Here is an 18,967-nt window from a genome sequence, read left to right on the forward strand (position 1 = left end):
CATGTGCGCCATAATGGGCGCAAAAGGTGGCATTTTATTTCAGGAGTTAGACAATGTGATGCCAACAACTATTCAGGTTCAGCCTTTGATAAAGTAACTGAAGCTAGAGGAAGTCCATCCTCTTTAACTTATTGTTACAACAGAGGCATAGCTCAAAGTTTTGGGCGCCATGTGTTGGCCTTTCACAAGATCAAACTAGAAAAAAGTAGACAATATAATGGATATTAATAAAAGGCAACACATTAATAAATCTATAAATGAAACAAAATACTACTTTATTAAACCTAATGTAAAGGCGATTGAATCATTTTATAAAACTGTAATTGATTGAAAAGGGTTGAAAAAGGTGGTCCCACCTAAATCTAAACAGAACACGAACCTGCTGTCCCCAAAATAAAATGACTTTTAATACATGGACTAACATTATACAGATATCCTGCATGAAAATCGTTTTCTGTTACTCTTGAGGGTTTGTTTACCTCAGTGATTAGTAAACACAATAAAAAGGTTGCTACTGTCAATTTAAGAAGAAATTCACAAAATGACTTGTAATTTTTAATTGTGTTGTTAAATATACCTGTAATTAATGTAGTCCAAAAATTTCTAACCAGATCTTTGAAGTATTTGTCTTAATTTTTTTTATGTCTACATTTTACAACTAATTAATTTGTACCCCTTTTAATGTGTCTCATTATTGTCCAATCATCAATTGACCTTATAACCTTTCATTCTTTAATCGATTTCCATTCTTTGATGGATTTATTCATTATGAGGTCTTTTACTTTATCTTAATTGCTTTCCAACCATCTGGACGGCTCTCTAGGCCCTTCACATATTACTGATGCAGATAGATGCAATCCTAAAAAGGAGTGCACTGAGGACGGGAATACATTTGGAGAGTGGTGCCGAAAGCTGGCTGGTAATTGATCCTGTCCTGTGACAGGATGAACACAACACTGCATTATTCAATTGCACCTGCCAGCCTCTTAAAACACTCACTACCAACAAGTACGTTCCTCTGATCCAGCCAATGAGAGCAGTCTGAAACCTGGGAATACCTTCCTAGAGATTTGCATGTCATAAAACACATTATTTTTAGTGTGACATTGTGCAAGGTGAAGACAACTTACATATAACCCAGACATATTAGTCTTAACAAGTAAAAGTTTATTGGAATGATACATTTTGCAAAATATTACTTTATGTATATTTTTTTAACATACTCGTTGTGTTCTAAGGGTATCTGTCAAGTTCTCCAGAGGGTAAGATAGTTAAGACTGTCAAAGGCAAGGATATACAGTATTGTTTCCCAAAAGGTACAATAGACTACACAATCACTGTACCCAGGTCATGAGGAAAAGATTAATGTTCTGTTTTTGCTTTTTTGCTTTTTTTGAAAATACAATTAGAAAATATGAACGCAAAACATCTCAGATGTAAAAAGTGTCATGATTGAATGAAGTGTGAGTGGAAACTTGATGAAAATAGAAGGCAAACACAGGAGAAAAACTCAGAATTAGCACAGAGCAGTTGATAGCATTTAGTTGATAGCAGAGAATTAAAGACAGCTGACAAGAAGTTCTGCATGGGAAACAAATTAAATGTTAAAAAAGCACTGCGATGGCCTCAGTGTAGGAGTGGATCAAGTGGCGTTGCCTTCTACCCACCAACTCGGATTTAGTCATTTGTCAGAACAGAAAAACCAAAGATATTACATGTGCTCTCTTCAAAGCATTACATAGTATTTTAGAAGTTTCAAATAATTAGCACAAATCAATTAAATAGGAGATTTGAAAGGGTGTGGCATGTGCTTCACTATTTGCAAAAGACTGGACAAGTTGGTTGGTGATCCACCGCATTGTTCAACGTGATACTCTAACAAACGAAAGGTTAAACTGCGATGAGACTGTCGGCCGTGGACGCGACGATTTCTCAAACATGTCTCAGGTCCAGGAGATGTCTTGCCGTTGGGTCGCTTTACCACATGCAAGAAAAACCAAGCTCACCAGAGAAACGTGTATTATACAAAACTCACATCATGTTTCCAAACAGCACTGAAACATCTCCATCAGACAAGTCAAGACATTCAAAAAGGTATCCTGTGTTTGATCTCATTTACATTAATAGACTGGCAAAATAATTACTCAAGCCTACCGAAATCATTTAGAGTCGAAAAACATTCTCAAAAATGTCATGTTACAAGACTTTATGACAAATAGATGCACATCAAACAATTCACAGAAGCTTTTCAGTGAGATGGACAGAGTCTAGCACCTAGGGCCTGGGGAGGGTGGGGGCAAAAAAAAACAAACATCCTTCATCAAACCAAAACAATGTGTTCAGTCAACAAACCAGCAATAAGATTTGGTCTGCGATTGTCTTGCATCCACAGAAATAAACTTGGCAAAAGGGGATAGATTTAGGACAGCTTCCTTAGTTTAATTTGTTACATAGAAAGCTTGAAAATAGAAACAAAGCACTCCAATCTCAACAGTCCCAAAAATTTGGTTGGACTGCAAATCTATCTGAAGGTTTACATGTACGGTATTTACAAGAGAGAGGGGAAGTGGGGGAGAAAAAAAAAAAGTCAAGGTGAGATGCACACGTTCAGTGACAATTATCGGTAAACCCTACGACTGCATAATGAAAAAAGCCCGTACGAGCTTTCACTGGGTCTTGTTCCATCTTCAAAATAGAGCAGCCGAGAGTCCATTCTGATAGTTAAGCGTGTTATCGGTGATCTCAGGTACCTCAGCACACATGAAGCATAATGCTCTGCCATCTTTCTTTAAAAGTGATATTGTACAAAAATAACATGCACATTTTGTTGAAATGTTTTGCTACTTTTTTTGAGTATTAAAATCCACCACCGTCATAGTAACATACAGAAAACTTTGCAATGTTGTCAGTTTGCAAATTTGGCAGAATTTATATTTGTTTATTTATGAATTCTTAATTCAGTTTCACAGCTATGAGACAATGTTGAAAAAGATGGATATTTCATGTTCTCTAATATATATATATATATCCAGCTAGTCAGGAGTGTGACCACAATGTTACTTGCTGCTAAATTACAGCTTTTTAAACCCACCCTTGAGCACTAAATAACACTTAAGCACAGAGATCGACATAAAAGGACAAAATGATCACCAATAGGATTCTTAAAATGCTCTAATAAATTCAGCTAAGAGAAAGACAGACTTAAATGTAGACCTCATGTTTACATTTCTCACAGGTCCCCACATGGAGTAAGACCTAGATGAAGTTTACTGCGATAAATCATTTTCACTCTGATCAAAGAGGTCACCACCGCTTCAACTGCAAGCAGTGAGTGCATCGTCTACCCAATAATCATGCCACATTGAGCAGACAAAGGCAGGTGCAGAGAGTTTTCAAGCTTCAAACCAAACGGGCACAAGGGATGCCACCATGGCCAAAGCTCTGCACCAATGCTTTCGACACAGTTTTCCAACCAGTTGGCATTGTGATAGGCACATCTGTTGGACTTCGTATTGCTTGGACAGATTCAGGATGGAGAGATGGAGGGGGGGGGGACCGGGGCGACAACATACAACGATCACTCTTTGAGAAGCTTGTAGAGGGCCCGTTCAAAAAGGAGCCGAGCAGATTCAGTACCTTAACAGAAAATCAATGCCTCAACCTGCAAAGACTGAAACATGTCATTACGCCATCAGAAAGATACAAGTATAGCTGGACAGCCACAACATATGCCTGTTCTCCTCGAGCCCCTGCCACAAACACAAGAGGGATAAATAAAATGAATAGGTAACAGTTGAGAAACAATCAGAAAAGGCAACACTGCTGGTTCTGTTGGATCTTTCTCCACTTTGCCTACCTTTCGACTGGGGGGATTTTACATTGTTGTCGTCATTACAAATAAGCAAGTTAGCAGTCCAACCTAGCGCTTCCTTTCTTCTGACCCCCTTTCACTTTCTAAATACCTGTCTCTCTCTCTCCGCTACTAATGGTTGGAATCTAGAACTCAGCAAACTCCTTTGCACACTTCTCTGTGAAGGAGACTCTGATTTCCTCTTCATCGTAGTCATCAAAGTTGCTTGTGTCACCAGGGCCTTTGCACTTAGGAATAAAGGGAGCTTCCACCTAGAACACACAGGACAATCAAATCATCAGAATGACGCAGTGTGGTCTAATTGAGTACATCAAAGTACTACTGAATGGCACTGGAAGAGGCTCCAGGTGAAAAAGAGACTATTAAAAGCACATTTTTATGCATTTGTAGCATTTATAGTTGTCAATAGTAAATAATAAAAATGATAAAAACAGGAGTAAAATACATTATATTATCAAGAACTCAAGCATGAATACTTGGAACACGAGTGTATTAATCAATCTGTGGTCACACTGCACGCCTAATTGTGTGATCATGTGTTGTCACTTGCTTCCCCTGGAGTCATCTCATCTATTTCCCATGCAGCTGGTAATTTCCCGCATTTTCCAGAACGAATTTCAACAACTGCACGAAAAAACATATGAACTTGCTGCATTCATTTGCATTATGTGTAAGCAGAGGAAGCAATTATCAAAACTAAGAACTCAAGTTTTTTTCCTGTTAAAAACAAAAAAGACAAAAGAAAGACAAAAAGAATGAAATCTGTGTGTTTTAAATGATATGTTTTTACAGCACATTTCACAAACATATATTCTGTGCACTGTGTTTGTAGTCTGTATTGCTATCAACATTCAACCTTTGTTTGCACGCTGCCGGCACTCCTTACATGCCTGACTGCTCTGGTAAGGGGACTCACCTTTTCCCGATGAGTCCAAGGTTGGGAAGGGGTCATTCCAACACTTCACTTTTTTTTTTCTTTATTTTGAGAAACCCTTTGAAAACTGTAACTGTGATTCAGTTTTTTTCCTAATAAACCTGAGTTCGTGTGGACCACAAAATGTTTTGTTTGTACTGACATGTCAAAGTGTCAAATGAAGAAGGACATTGTTCACCAGCTTTTATGTTAAGAAAAAACTGGAGGGAAGCACATGTTCTGTGTGTTTTAGACATTTTTCCACTGGCCTCCAACAGAATATCAACTGTGCAGAGGAAGCACAGATGGTGTGAAATTACCCGTAGCCGCAAATGTAGACTAAGGACACTTCTGCTGACCGACGTCTCATTAAAGGCATTTTTCTTAGCCAGTATTGCTGTTCTTCTGCCCTTCTGGTTTCGAAAAAGGCATGTGGGCTCCATTTGTACAACTACTGTGTGAAGGACTGTCCTCTCACCTTCCTCTGGTAGATGGCAATCCAATCAGTGGTGGCAAACCACTTGTGGCCCTTGATATCGTTGACTCCATTCCTGAGGTTGCCGAAGCGCTTGGTCAGGTCCACCTGCAGCAAATTTCTCAACAGATCCTTCAAGTCTGAGCTGAAGTGGGAGGGAAAGCGAACCTGCAAACAGTAAAAGCAGCGTGAGTGTGTGTTCTCAAGGCCCAGCATTTTACACCCCGTGCCATGTTTTTCTTTAATAGGCTGCAGGACTCTGGCAGCAGTACAGGCCTGTGAGAGGTGCGCAGTGCTATGAGTGGTACAATCTAAAATGACATTGTGCCCACTAATGTTGAATTTGGATGTGATTTGCCTGGTTGTGACACTTCTGCTTGTTTGCACTATTCCACTTTCCTTTGACCCCCGCTGTCCACAGGATGGCTTACCATCGGCAGTTTTTATTTTTCTCACCACTGTTGTCCTATGACCAATGAGTGAAAGCCAGAGGTGACGGTCATTTGGGAGATGCTTAACCTGTCCTACCAAACGTTAAAGATCCCCTCCAAACATGTTTTTAATGTATAATATACTATGTGTATAATATATATATAATCTCCTTCAAAACCCCAGAATCTATGAATAGCAATTATTTTTCATTTCCAAACTTTAACTGATGGACACAAGCTGTCTCCTACTTCACTGACACTGACTGAAGTAAATTCAGTCAGTGTTTTTGCACCAGAGGCTTCAGGCTTCCCCCATCACACTTTGTATGTTTGTAAATTGAATATTGGACCAGAATTGGCTTTCAAATTAGTTGCAACGTCACAAATCATGCTTGTAGGCCCTCCCGGTAAATTTGGTTTTCAATGGGCCCGGAGAAACTTTCCACTTTCAGTAGATGAATGTGAGAAAATCTGCACATGCATCTTGTGTCCAACTCAGTGAGGCTGGAGTGTGGGGGTCTTTAGCTATGGAGCCATGTCAGGTACATGTTAGATCACCAGGATACATGGTATGAGTTAAAAGAAAAACACCCAGGTTCTTCGGACGTAAAAGATTCGGACTTAAACGTTACTTTTGAAATGAATGAATTTTGACTGAAATGCCCCAATTTGATTGGCCGCCGACTTTATCAGAAAAAAAATTCTTAAGATAACAAGTTGTGTAAAATTAGATCTCCTAAAAATAAAGCATATTTACAAAGAACAAGCCTAAAAGGAACATTAAAGATTAAAACTTAATTATAACAAGGTCAGAAAAAAATAAATGTTAAGCACAAGGTTTATCAAGAATGTCATGTCCTATTAATTAAGACAAATTTAATGAAGCAGTAATTTCACCAAAGATTGGTTTTCAGTGCAAAGGGCAGGGGAACCGATGAGTTAAGAGCAGTAAATTGTTCCTTACATTGGTGATGCAATGGTGCAAAGGGGCATTACATTAAGGCTAGTCAATTAGACACCTCACTAGTGGATAAATGGGGTGTGGATTTCAGGTTTAAGGCACTTCAGAACGTTATTTACAGCAAAAAAAAAATTCTGTGGTTCCTTGGGAAGCAGAAGTTCCCTTGTTGGACAATTATCCTTCACTTTTAATCTTTACAGCAGCAAATATTTCACAATACCACCACATTCCTCTTCATATAATTACTGTGACAATCCCATCACTGTTTAAGCGTTTTCACACCTAAGGAAAACAATACTAGTATGAATTAGGGACTTTTAAAATGCATTTTGAAATTGTTGTTAATTCCGCTTGCAAATCACCACCTCTGTTGACAGACAAACAGTGGAGAACTGTGCACGGTGTTGTGCTGGGACAATCAAACCACTACCACATTTTTAAAAAGTGGGGGATTATGGACTGGCTGACTGTGAGCTGATGGTCAACCTGCTACTGTGATTATGGCAGTGATTTGCACTTGATGTGTACTTGATTGTTGAGCAGTGTCAGTGTGGTGGCTTGTGTTTTTGTGTTTCTGTCTGTTTTGTTTTGTCGTTCACCCGTTTGTTGCTTGTATTTGTTTGAAAAATAATAAACTGTCAATTACAAAAAAAAAAAGTGGGGGATTATTTAGGTAGGCTTCTGTGAACTCACCTTCCCTGATACAATCTTCTCATAAATCTGAATAGGCTGGTCTGCAAAGAAGGGGGGGTAACCAGCAGCCATCTCATATATCAGAACTCCCAGAGCCCACCAGTCCACTGCTTTATTGTAACCCTGGAAAACACAAAGGAAATAAAGGGCGGTCAGATATGTCCTCAAACAAAAACTCTCACACATTAGAGTGCTGACAACAGACAGTAAACAGCAAAATGTACCACAGTCCTAAAGCTGACAATTAAATGGTTTCCTAAAGTCTCTTCATGGTCTGGCCCGGCTCGACACGACCCTCTTTTTGTACCAGGTACTTTTCTTGATTTTGTTTTCCAGTGCAGAAACTAAACTCTAAATGTAGATGAGATTCTTGCAACGCTGCATGAAACTGATGTGACAACATCTTCAACGCGACACAGGCACAGGCACAAAATGAATATATGAAGGAACACAGTGCAAATACGAAGCCATGGTGTTCTCGATTCTCGGCATGTGGCTGTTTGGCTCAACCTTTTTTTCTTTAAGGCAAAACGCTGCTGCGGTTTGGGGTATCCTACATCAGAGAACAGGCGACGAGATGACTGTGGTTGCTCCGTGTCACGCAAGTGGCAATTCACTCTGACTAATCAGTGGTGTTTTCACTACACCTTTTAGTCATGGCTCAGCTCGCCTAGAACCTCAACCACATTGAAAATGAAGTATCAGGTACTATCCACAACCAAAAGCAGAACAGTTCCAAGCAAGTCAAGTCGAGTCGAGCCATACCATGCAGTTTTAACGAGGCTTACTGTACATGGAGTCTCATGTTGAGCTGAGATCTCCCCTGGTCTTGTGACTGTAGTTTACTGAGGGCCAATCTGAGCACTTGCCTTACTGAGGATGATCTCCGGTGCCAGGTACTCTGGGGTCCCACAAAGCGTCCAGGTCCGGCCCTTCACCCTTTTCGCAAATCCAAAATCTGTTACCTGGGAAACGGAGCGTACAGCTCTGAGCACTGACCACACGCTGCAGCAGCACAGAGACCAATCAAACATAATTGTTGTCGATGGCTAAGAAAACAAATCCTTGCCTGTATGTAACCCTGCTGGTCGATGAGCAGGTTCTCTGGCTTAAGGTCTCGGTAGATGAGATCCAGCGAGTGAAGGTATTCAAAGGTCAGTACAATCTGGGCTGCGTAGAAGCGGGCGTGCGGTTCACTACAAAACAGATCACACACAACGTTTACAGTCGACCAGTGGTGCATGGAAAGATTTAGGAGTTAACTAAAAGTCAACTTACCTGAATCTACCGATTCTCCTTAAGTGTGAGAACATTTCACCCCCGGGTACATACTCCATTATCATATACAGGTTACTGTTGTCCTGTGGAGAGATGAGCGAAGTCTTACTTTGACATGCAAAACACATACACACAAATGAGGTGAACGTGCACAAAGAGATAAATAGACAGACTTTTGAACGCATACCTTAAAAGAGTGCTCCAGTCGCACCAGAAAGGGAAAGCTGACAGCTTGCAGGATACGTTTCTCGTTCAGTGTGTGTTCTATCTGCTTCAGCTTCACTACCTAGGGTTAGCGTTAAATAGGTTAGTACAACCAAACTAGCATTTGAATATGAATTCCTCCAACCCCAAGCATGAATTCACCTAAGTCAGACATAATCCGTAACAACAAGAAGCCAGGAACTCTTTCAGTGACAGTTAACCGTAGGAAATTTAAACTTTTAAAGCAAAGTGATCTTAATGCCATTCTGAGATTGATTCACCCTCAGATGATGCACCTGTAGCACTACAAAAGCACTGGATTCTGTCATAGTCACTGTTCCTTTGTCCATGAGCTGCTAGCCAGCAAGGCATCATAGATTACACATGGGACGACTTGACAATTTGTAAGATCAGGAGGTTAAATAAATGTGCAACATGTGCAAAGACTGATTTCCACTTTGTCATCAACTCCAGGCTGCATGCTTGTTAGTAAGAATTGATTATTCTTGTCTCTTCATTTTAAAGTTTAGTTTTGTAGAAAAGTGCTCATATAAACACTCACTAAGGCTGCCAAAGTCTTGGTATACTTATTAATGCTATTTCTACAAAAGTGACATTATCATTGTGTCAGAAATAGAAACTGGAGTTATCAACTCAAGCATTCATTAATGTTTCTCTTTAAAACCTTCCCAAAAAAGTACTGTACCTTCTGTTTGTCAAGTATTTTCATGGCAAAATGCTGGCCCGTCTCTTTGTGTTTAACCAGCATGACCCGACCAAACGAACCAGTGCCTAAGGTCTTCAAACGGTCAAAGTGGTCCAATGCCGCAGTTTGCTGAGGGGTAGAAGAGGGTGTCAGTAAGAGAAAAGGGCATGCAACAACTTGCCAGCACCATACCACGAAAAGCGATACTTCAGTTCACTGTTCTTCCTGAATAATACCTCAACTAAAATCCACCATCAAGTCAAAAGCATTTCTAAAACAATATAAATGTGAATGTTTTGATTATTCAGTCTATATTAGATGCGCTCTCATGGTTGCCAAAAAGATATGTGTATTTCACATTAGCCCAGCAGAGGGGGCACTGCCCCTCTTAAATAAATATGACTTAAATTTGTTCATGGGCAGGACTATTTCCATAAATCTGCCTGTGAGAGTGAGCGAGCACGTGCAAACAGAAGTCAAGTCCATTCAAGATTTATTACAAGATGCATCATCACACTAAAGTGTCTCCACACACAAATAAAAACAATATGTGCAAAAGTACAATAATACTGTAACATAACAACAATGACAGTATTATAAAACAATGAAACTAATGATTTATCAGAAAAGGAGAATTCTCATTCACTCTCTCACCTGTGCTGGATTCTCCCATTTCTTCAGGAAATCTTCTTTGGCTTTGGCAAGAAACTCCTTCACTGTAATTAGGAACAAAGTTCATATTCATTAGAGAGAGTTCATCTGTTTTAAAAACCACCAATTCCAGACTTATAGGATTTTGTGTAATAGGTCACCTCATGTAATCACCAAGACCCAGAGAACGCCACAATTTTGGTGTTTTACGGTAAAATGTGAAGGCCACACTGAGATATTCCAGCAACTGAGCATGATACATGTTATGTCCTGCATTCGTCTGTCTTTTCAGCTTGGAATCACTACTTTCTTTGGTGTTGCCTCCCAAACAATTGCTTCTACCCAAACCATGAAAGTGGTACAGATAAATAATGAGTCATTTGTGAATTAAACTCATGCTAACATTTATCTAAACCAGATACTGCTCATGGTAATAATGCAAAAGGTTACCCATAGAGTAGAAAAATCACTACAAAAATGATTTAAGAGAAGTACAAAAATAAAATACAAAGTACTTCCCAGGTTACTATACCACACCTAAATCATAGATGCTCACAGGTGCAGAGAACAGCTTTCAGAAGGCACATAATAAAGATATTTAAAGATTTTAATTTTAGATTATATAAACCTTTATTTGCAAAATCTATCAGATGGTTTGTAGATTCCCTTCTAAAAACCACAATGAAATAGGAAAAAAAGGGCATTTCAAAGTAACTCATGAAAAGTTCACTGAAAGCACCAATCAGGGGAGAGATACAAAAAAATAAATTAATTGAGTATGACACAACTGTGTGGAGGCTATCCCCAAACACAGAGTCTGTGCAAGACAGGTACTAGAGAAAGAGACCACCGTGAGGCCTCTAACAACTGAGGAAGCTACAGGGTGCCACGGCTGAGACAGGGAACATTATGTGTACAACAACAGTTAGGCGGGTGCTACATAAGTCACAGCTTTACAAGAGAGTGAGAAAGCCACTCATGTGACATCTGAGCTCGTGTTTGCCAGGAGGCATGTGGGAGACTCTGAAACAAAGTGGGAAATGGTCTAATTCTATGGTCTAATTAAGCAATATTTGACCATTTCAACCATCATAGCAAATGCTGTGTTCCACAAGCTAAACACAAGACATTATCTCCAGTGTGATTTATGGTGGCGCCAGCATCATGAGTGGGGATGCTTCTTTGCAAATTAATGCAGCAAAAAACACAGAAAACCTGGTAGAAAACCCTCTGGAGATGGAGACTTATTCTCCACCAAGACATCATCCCGAAACATAAAGCCAAAGCTACACAGGAAGAACTTGACAACCTGGATTGCCCACAAAGGAGGTTAAGCCTCAATAGCACCCATACAGACACTACCTGAGCAGTTTTGCAAACAGACATTAGGAAAGTAGATGCTGGAGGCAGCCACTGCCCAACACTACAAATGCCATGCCAGTGCATTATAGCCAAAGTTGGACTTGCACACAGAGCGGCCCATTTCTGACTCCGTGTTGATTTCAATTAGAAAAACAACAGTTTTTACACATACGGTCAGCATCCTCTGAGACACTGTTCACCACCATTGTGGAATAATAAATAGATCTGGAATAATAAATTGATCTGTGCCGAGAGTGCAGTTGAACATGAGGCTACAATGCCTCCAGGTTTAGAGGAAAACCTACATCTGGTCTCTGAACACACATGCAACATTGTGCATGCACGCACATGCATGCGATTACAGACCAACAGTGATTTGCTTGTGGACAGATTTTGACAGTACAATATGCAGCAGTTCATTTTTCTTGCCCTCGTCTTTGTGGGGCTAAACACAGTGCTCTGTGGGAAGATGAAGATAACCAGTTCTTCATCATTCATCTTTACCATCTGTGTACTCGTTTTGAAAACACTAGCTACACTAGCTGATGAGGGAGGAGATTTTTTTTTACTGTGTTTAATTAATACAGTAAATATCAAGTGAGAAAATAAAGATACCTTTGTTCTTCTAATTATACAGGTAACATTTTGCATGCAAGATTTCACACATATAGGACTGAGTTCAAAGTAGAAATATGGGTCATTGTCAATGTCATTACTATTTTAAAAATATCATTTAAATTAATTTAAAACATGGCCTTTCAGGATATCTGCAGGCAGCCTAGGGTACAGTTTAAATAGAGCCAGTATGCTGTCAATAGTGACCGACTTTTGGATATTGATACTTAATCTAATGGGCTTTTGGATATGTTCAAACTATAAAACTGTGACAAATATTATGACAGTGTTAGAAAGAAACAACTTTTTACACAGAATTTTCTGATGCTCAAATGTTTCCATTTGAGCATCCCACCCACCCACAGACACTTAAAAACTACACAAAAAGCTTAATCCTGATCTCGCTAATGTGATTTCCTGCTAATTCTCCAAAGACCAGCAGCTCCAACAATAGGATGGGAGAAAGCCAGCAAGAACGGCGAAGACCAAAGTTCGCATAAACATGTCGAGAGCACTGTCGCTCCCAGAAGAGAGCAATGGAAGCCGACTGGTCAACAGGGAGAAAACATTTCCCGTGAAAGTTGCTCAACTCCCACTTCCAAGCAGAAAGCCACAAATAGGGCTCTTCCAGTCATATCTGGGAGCTAGTCAGAAGAAAAATGTGGGCGTTCCTGTTAAAGTAGTTGTAAGCTTAATGGTCAAATCAACAGCCGTCGTTGCCATTGCTACTATGGTAACAGTAGATGATGAAGTAAGGCTCAACACCCGAACTCTCCTGTCACCCCAAATTCCTTACCATCTGGGATGACTATGGGTACCTCCGGTGCTGCACCATCTGCTGAGCGCGACCCTGATTCACTTGAGCGCGAGGATGACTCCCTCTTCCCTGCATGCCTTCTGGAGCTCTTCCTGTCACACATTAGCCCTGCAAAGTCTCCCCTGTTCTTCTTCCTTGGCCTCTTCCTTGCAGTCACTGACTCATGACCTATCCTCCCCCTCTGAGAGCACTCTGGTCAGATCAGCAGCCCCACTCATCCACAAAAGCCAGTCAAGTGCCCTTGCCGACCGGGTGTCTTCAGTCTTTCCTGTGACTGTCACTTTGCTGGGGGCCAAGTTCTGAAAGTAGCATCCACATCCAGTGTACAGTCAAATTTAGCATGGACGGCAGCACTGCTCCCGTTACACTCACACAGATCAATTGGACCCTTGCTTTGGTTTGTATCAATATTTATTCTGTGCACAAAGTACTCTCTGCTGTTCCCTCCCATGTCAAACACACATACATACACACAGAGGCTATATATTGATCCAAACAGGGGCATAATCACCGGGGGGAGGGGTGTAAAACACAAGCTGGTATATTTATCCAACCCAGAGAGGAAGTCCTATGGAAAACTAGGCCTAAGTGAAGACCCTTGAGATGAACTAGACACATCTAGATGCAACTCAAACTTTCCCTAATTAGCAGAACCAATCAGATGTCACATCTGCGATGAAAAACTTTCAGAGTTGATCTGGGTGTTTTCAAAAACATAAAAGTGCCCCTCTCAGGAGACGCTTGCAAAGCAGGAACGCATAAACCACAGTGAAACTTTTTTTTTCCTCCCTGCCCAAATGCACCAGAGAGTCTATGTAGTGCCAGCGCTGAATTGATCCTCCAAAAATCAATCCTACATCTCTCCCCTGGGCTTCGCTGGCCCACTCTGACGCAGGAACAGAGGGGTTATATTAGGGCGAGATGACCGACATTTAACTGTGAAGTGCGCCAAGTCAGGTCCCCGTCTACACCAGGCCTTGTTCAGATGCATACATTGCCATGTGGTGCATAAGAAAACAGTCGGGGGGGGGGGGGGGGGGCAGAGATGCATGAAAACTAGGAAGGTGTTTTCATTTGTGTACAAGGTGAGAAATCAATTGTAGTCAACAGCTCAATACTGACAGTTGATATTTCACTGTGACTACAAGCGGTGACTAACAAACCCACCAATAGGAAGTTACTTTACATCCTACGGTAAGAACTGAATAATTACTGACCAACTTTGGAGCAGAGTTGCTGACAAAGTCTCGCTTTAATGTTCCCTTCACTTCTATTCAAATGCATGTTGAGGACAGGTAAAGTGCATCTGTTTCATTGTTGATCAGTATCACATGACCTGAGGTATATGCCTATTACATTGTAATTTTAGCTTTTCACATCTAGTTGGTTCCTTTTCAACTCTGTGTCCATATGTTTCAATGCTGTGAGGCTAAAAGCTAAGCAGCTACATATACAGTTGCTATCTGGGACTTAATGACAATTTTACACTTTGTGTCTACTATGCTTCAGCTTTATTTATTGCAGAGAAGAAGTGACTGCATTATCACTGTCTGTAAATGTGACTGCAGCTTTACAAGACCAACAGACACAAGGGTTAATGCTACGCCCGTTGTTGCTGTGAGATTCCAAAGGAAACTACTGTTCCTTTTCCGATCACTGAACTCCATCCTCTGTTTTGCTTTGGTTGCTGTTGGATTTTTGCATCTCGGGACTGTTCCCTGGCAGTATGTCAGCTTGCCAACTTGCCAGTTCAGTGCTGTAAGCTTATCTAAGGTGGCTGATTGGCATTTCAACAGCAAGGTTCACTGGTAATCAGTGCAGGCTTATAACAAAGCCCCTTTAACTGGAGACAGGAAGTGATGAGCGATCCAAACACAAACCTTTCCCTGTTACACAAACCAGCTGCGTGCAGAGCTGGGGCAGGCCGTGAACCACACAGATATTTATAGATAGAGGGAGCTGCACTTTGACTGGGTGCCACCTCATTACATGACCAAATTCAAAATGCACAACATTCACTACAACAATCCCTCGTGTGAGCATGGTCTAGCTCAGATGTTAAAGAAGTGTGCGAAGTACAGGTAAATATTTTCCAAGCTATCAAGCACTCATCAGGTATCAGGTAGACTTCCGAGAGCCCTCCCAGTGCGAAGGACAATGACACAAGAGTTTTGTAACAACAACATGCATGTGTGTTTGGACAGGTTTGTTACTCTGTGTAACAGTTTAAGGCTGATAGTGTTATGCTTTGCCAGCACGGCGCCTGACACACACTTTCAGAGTAACCAAGAAATGCCTTCCTTTGAACTGTAACCAGAAAACAATAGGCAACAGAGCATAGACAAACAACAGGCTGCTGTCTGCGTATACTTGTATACATGGATATATGCACACACACATCTTGGCTGCTAGCCATAGATACCAGTACAACCAATGTCTGCTAGTATTTGACAAAAAGGAAAAAAGGCTACGAAAAAACACTCAACCAAAGCCAACAGCCATGCAACTCACCAGGTCATGATATGAATTTAGTGACATTATCAAGAAAAAAACAGCTTGGTTATCAGTTAAATGTGTGAGTTTGAGCTCAGCCTGTGACTAGCCTTAGCTGGTAGGAAATAGCATGGGCCACGGCTCCATCCCTAACCCATGCTCCTATCCAGCTCCAGAATGAAAACTCACTCCAGCAGCAAGCCTCTAGCTCCTCCTGTGGTTGGTCATGTCTGCCTTCTCCACTGCCTGTGTCCCCTAGACAAGGCCCAGCTCGGTGAAACAGCCTTCCTGCCAGCCTGTGGATTACAGACATCATACAAGGCAGGAGGAAGCCAGTTGATAGCCTGCGCAGAGACTCAAAACTGCAGTATGTCCGGTGGTTCTAACAAGCGGAAGGTCCAGAATACAGTATGTAATACCAACGCCGTCTTAAAAGGCCAAACTTTCCCGCTATCCTGGCAGGCTGTGTTTAGTTTGCAGTGCAGTAGAGGCGATGACGAACTGTGCAGAGCCTGGGCTGGACCTTCCTTGCTCCTTCACTTCCTGCTGCAGTTCACAGTGTCTGTTCACCCTGCTTCCTCCTGTGGACCAGAAATAAGCTTTGTATACTAGCGCAGCAGCTTTCCGCTCGTGTTCTCCAGCCTGGAAAGTTCAGGGGAAGCAGACCCTTTGCACCCGAACAAGCTCTGAACGCTCTCTTTCCATTTTCCGTAGAAACCAAAGCAAGCTGCCATGTTGTCCTTGTTCTCTAGCTGCTCTGTGGAAAGTTACGCTCCTGGGTGTGGGCTCTGGACCCCTGGTCTGCACCTGTCTCTGGGGATCAGGGTGGACCCTCAGCGATCAGGCTGATAAGGATGTGAAGCATGGCAAGTGAACAAACCTCCCACCAGCAGTGCCTCCTCTGTCCCTACTTTTAACCTACTACTCTCCCAATTTTTCATTTCTTCTTGAACATTAAAAAAACTAAACTTCTGTGCATTAGCACTTGAAAGTCATGGGCCTTGTTACAAGGGTTACCAGTGATGGGTTAATGTTACAGAGGGACTAGGGGCCATTCTTCACACATACTCTCTACCAGCAACAAGGAGCTGACACTCATTTTGCAGATACCCGTTCAGACTTTGCACTCTTGAGTGTTATTTATAGTGTCATGGATAAAAACATAAAATGGTGTCCTCCCAGGCCTTCACTAGGGCCAGTGATCCTGATTGGAAAAAGCAAAAACCCAACATTTTTCACTCATTTACTAGTTAACCACTGAGGTTCATACTAAATGAAGTGTCATTTCCTTTATTAGAGTGTACAATCAAGCAAAAAGTTGTAGAGAGAAACAGCTCACTAAAGAATTGGCAAGAGAAAAGCATCTCTTCCTCCCTGTCACATACACAAACATGAGCACACACACACACACACACAAACACACACACACACACACACACACACAGTGACACATACAAGTGCCCTTGTTCTAAATGCTGCTCATCACATGATATTCAAGAGACTCCTCAACTCCCAAGTTTCAGCCTGGAGAGGATCACCCTCATGCATCATATGACCCCATCCTGGTGTCTTTTTCCTTCTCTGATAACAACTAAGTCCCCTCTACTCACTAACTGTCAAACACAGTCCGTGGGACGCAATGCTCAGGTGCACACTGCTATGCTTCAAGTCATCACTTACAAAAACAACCTGAAATATGTGCATCACCACTCTTGCTTCGCATCAATGCATTTCCTTAAAAACATGCTCTTGATTTCCATATACACTGGGAAATATTGTTTCCCGAAATAATGATTAAAAAGTGCACAAGAAAACTCCTTAACATGATTTAGGTTTGCAGTGCAGCCTTTCATAAGCTTATGAAAGGAGTGGGGAAAAAAACATCTGAAACTCATGATCCACAAAGAAACCTGTGATTGTTGTATAAGGTTAGTTGTTGTCATCCTCACTGGTACCTCTGAATATGACCTGGGGCTTTTAATCACGAGCTTTCCCACAGAATCAGCGGGGAGAATGAATAATATGCTCTGGTGTTCAGTTGAGATGAACGTAGTGTCACAGTAAAACAGCCTGGCTGAAGTTATGTGGATGTGAATGACCAAGTAGAGCTACGCATGTTTTATTTATTTACCTCTCCATATCAGAATAGGGAGTCAAAAGCAATGGCATACGGTGTCATTGTGGAGGGTCTTTGGGCCTCGATGCCTTATACAGGTGTTCAGTTGTACTTTATATTTCGCTACCATTATAGGAAACAGGAAATAGCCGACGGTACAGGAAAACCATCCAACGACAGGCAGCATGATAAACCTAGCTGCCGAAGCTACAGGTTAAAGGGTACTCACCGCTCTCCATCTCATTGCCCTTCTTTGCGGTGGGCGTGTTGCCCATGATGGCAGGCTGATGGTGGAGTCCCTGGGCTCGGACTGAGTCTTCCTTTACAATTCGTTGACTGATGCTACACCGCTAACGCAGTCGCTGGGCTCAATGAAGCTGACAGCTAACTACTAGCTAACCGCTATCATTATTGACTAACGAGTGTTAATATATCTGATCAAATACTTTCCTTGGTATGTTAAAACGCCAACCAAGCGAGTATATCCAAGTATGTAGTTAACGCTAACGCTTAACGTTAGCTAGGCTAGCACGCTAGCTAACTAGCGGAGACGGCCAATGGACGTTAGCTTTGCAGTGTTAGCTCGTCGATTTCCAAGAGAGCCCCAGGAAATCAAGATGTCACTCGACTGCCCTTTATTTCTAGAGACGGCTTGGTTTATCCAAAATCCAGTCCAGACCATTAGATTGATCGTCGAAAGTTATTTCCGTCTATCTAACGAGCAGGCTGGCGTTAGCTTTTAGCGTCCCTCGCAGTCGTATCCTGGCCTGAACTAACCAGGTGCTATCTCTGTGTAGGCAGGCCTTTTCAGCTGAAACCTGGATAAAAAAAAAGTGGTGTCCAGGTTAATTGTTTCTTCCGCTGTTGGTTATTTCAAATGTAAACCCCTCCTTTTGATTCCAGACCAGACATCCAGTGCAATGGATTCCTGAGACCGACCATCTGACAGTCGATTCCTAAGATCAACAGACCCCTTCCATTAATCTTTAGACCGCAAGGGAAACTCCAGTCATCCATCCACCGGGTCCCGCCTCTGACAGGCTCTGATTGGCTCCATACAGAGCTACTCAGCGGACAGAAGTCACATTTCAAGTGCTGATTGGATAAGCACCAATACAGCCAATCATTGCACTGATGCGATTCGTCTGTCAAATACGCTTGTCCTGCCTCCCAGACTCAGCAGTAACCAATACGCCCATAACTGTTTGTTTCTTTTTGCTTTAAATAATCAGCTTTTATATCTATAAGACTGATTTTCGTGCAAGAAAGAAATCAAATGCAGTTGCATGTTACGATTATCATCGTATTTGCAGAACAGTATTTTCCATAGCCAGGTCTGTAGCTTAGCCACCCCTTTCACCTGACCTATCTGTGATTGGAT

General features: G+C 41.6%; 1 protein-coding gene across 2 annotated transcripts; it reads right to left on the reverse strand.

The window, feature by feature from the left end:
• Window positions 1-1,150: 1,150 nt before the first annotated feature.
• Window positions 1,151-18,589, reverse strand: prkacaa (protein kinase, cAMP-dependent, catalytic, alpha, genome duplicate a). Of its 2 annotated transcripts, none has more exons than XM_041956235.1 (10): window positions 17,816-18,589; window positions 10,187-10,248; window positions 9,533-9,661; window positions 8,810-8,908; window positions 8,623-8,705; window positions 8,414-8,540; window positions 8,214-8,309; window positions 7,345-7,467; window positions 5,263-5,427; window positions 1,151-4,122 (listed from the first exon to the last, which is right to left on the reverse strand). In XM_041956235.1, the coding sequence occupies exons 1-10, from the start codon at window positions 17,859-17,861 to the stop codon at window positions 3,997-3,999; spliced, it is 1,056 nt and encodes a 351-aa protein (XP_041812169.1). In that variant the 5' UTR covers window positions 17,862-18,589; the 3' UTR covers window positions 1,151-3,996. The 2 variants fall into 2 exon arrangements, with proteins under 2 accessions (XP_041812169.1, XP_041812168.1); XM_041956234.1 differs by lacking the exon at window positions 17,816-18,589 and adding an exon at window positions 15,660-16,216.
• Window positions 18,590-18,967: the final 378 nt, after the last annotated feature.

The sequence above is a fragment of the Chelmon rostratus genome, chromosome 17, assembly GCF_017976325.1.
Source record: "Chelmon rostratus isolate fCheRos1 chromosome 17, fCheRos1.pri, whole genome shotgun sequence".
NCBI lineage: Eukaryota > Metazoa > Chordata > Actinopteri > Chaetodontiformes > Chaetodontidae > Chelmon > Chelmon rostratus.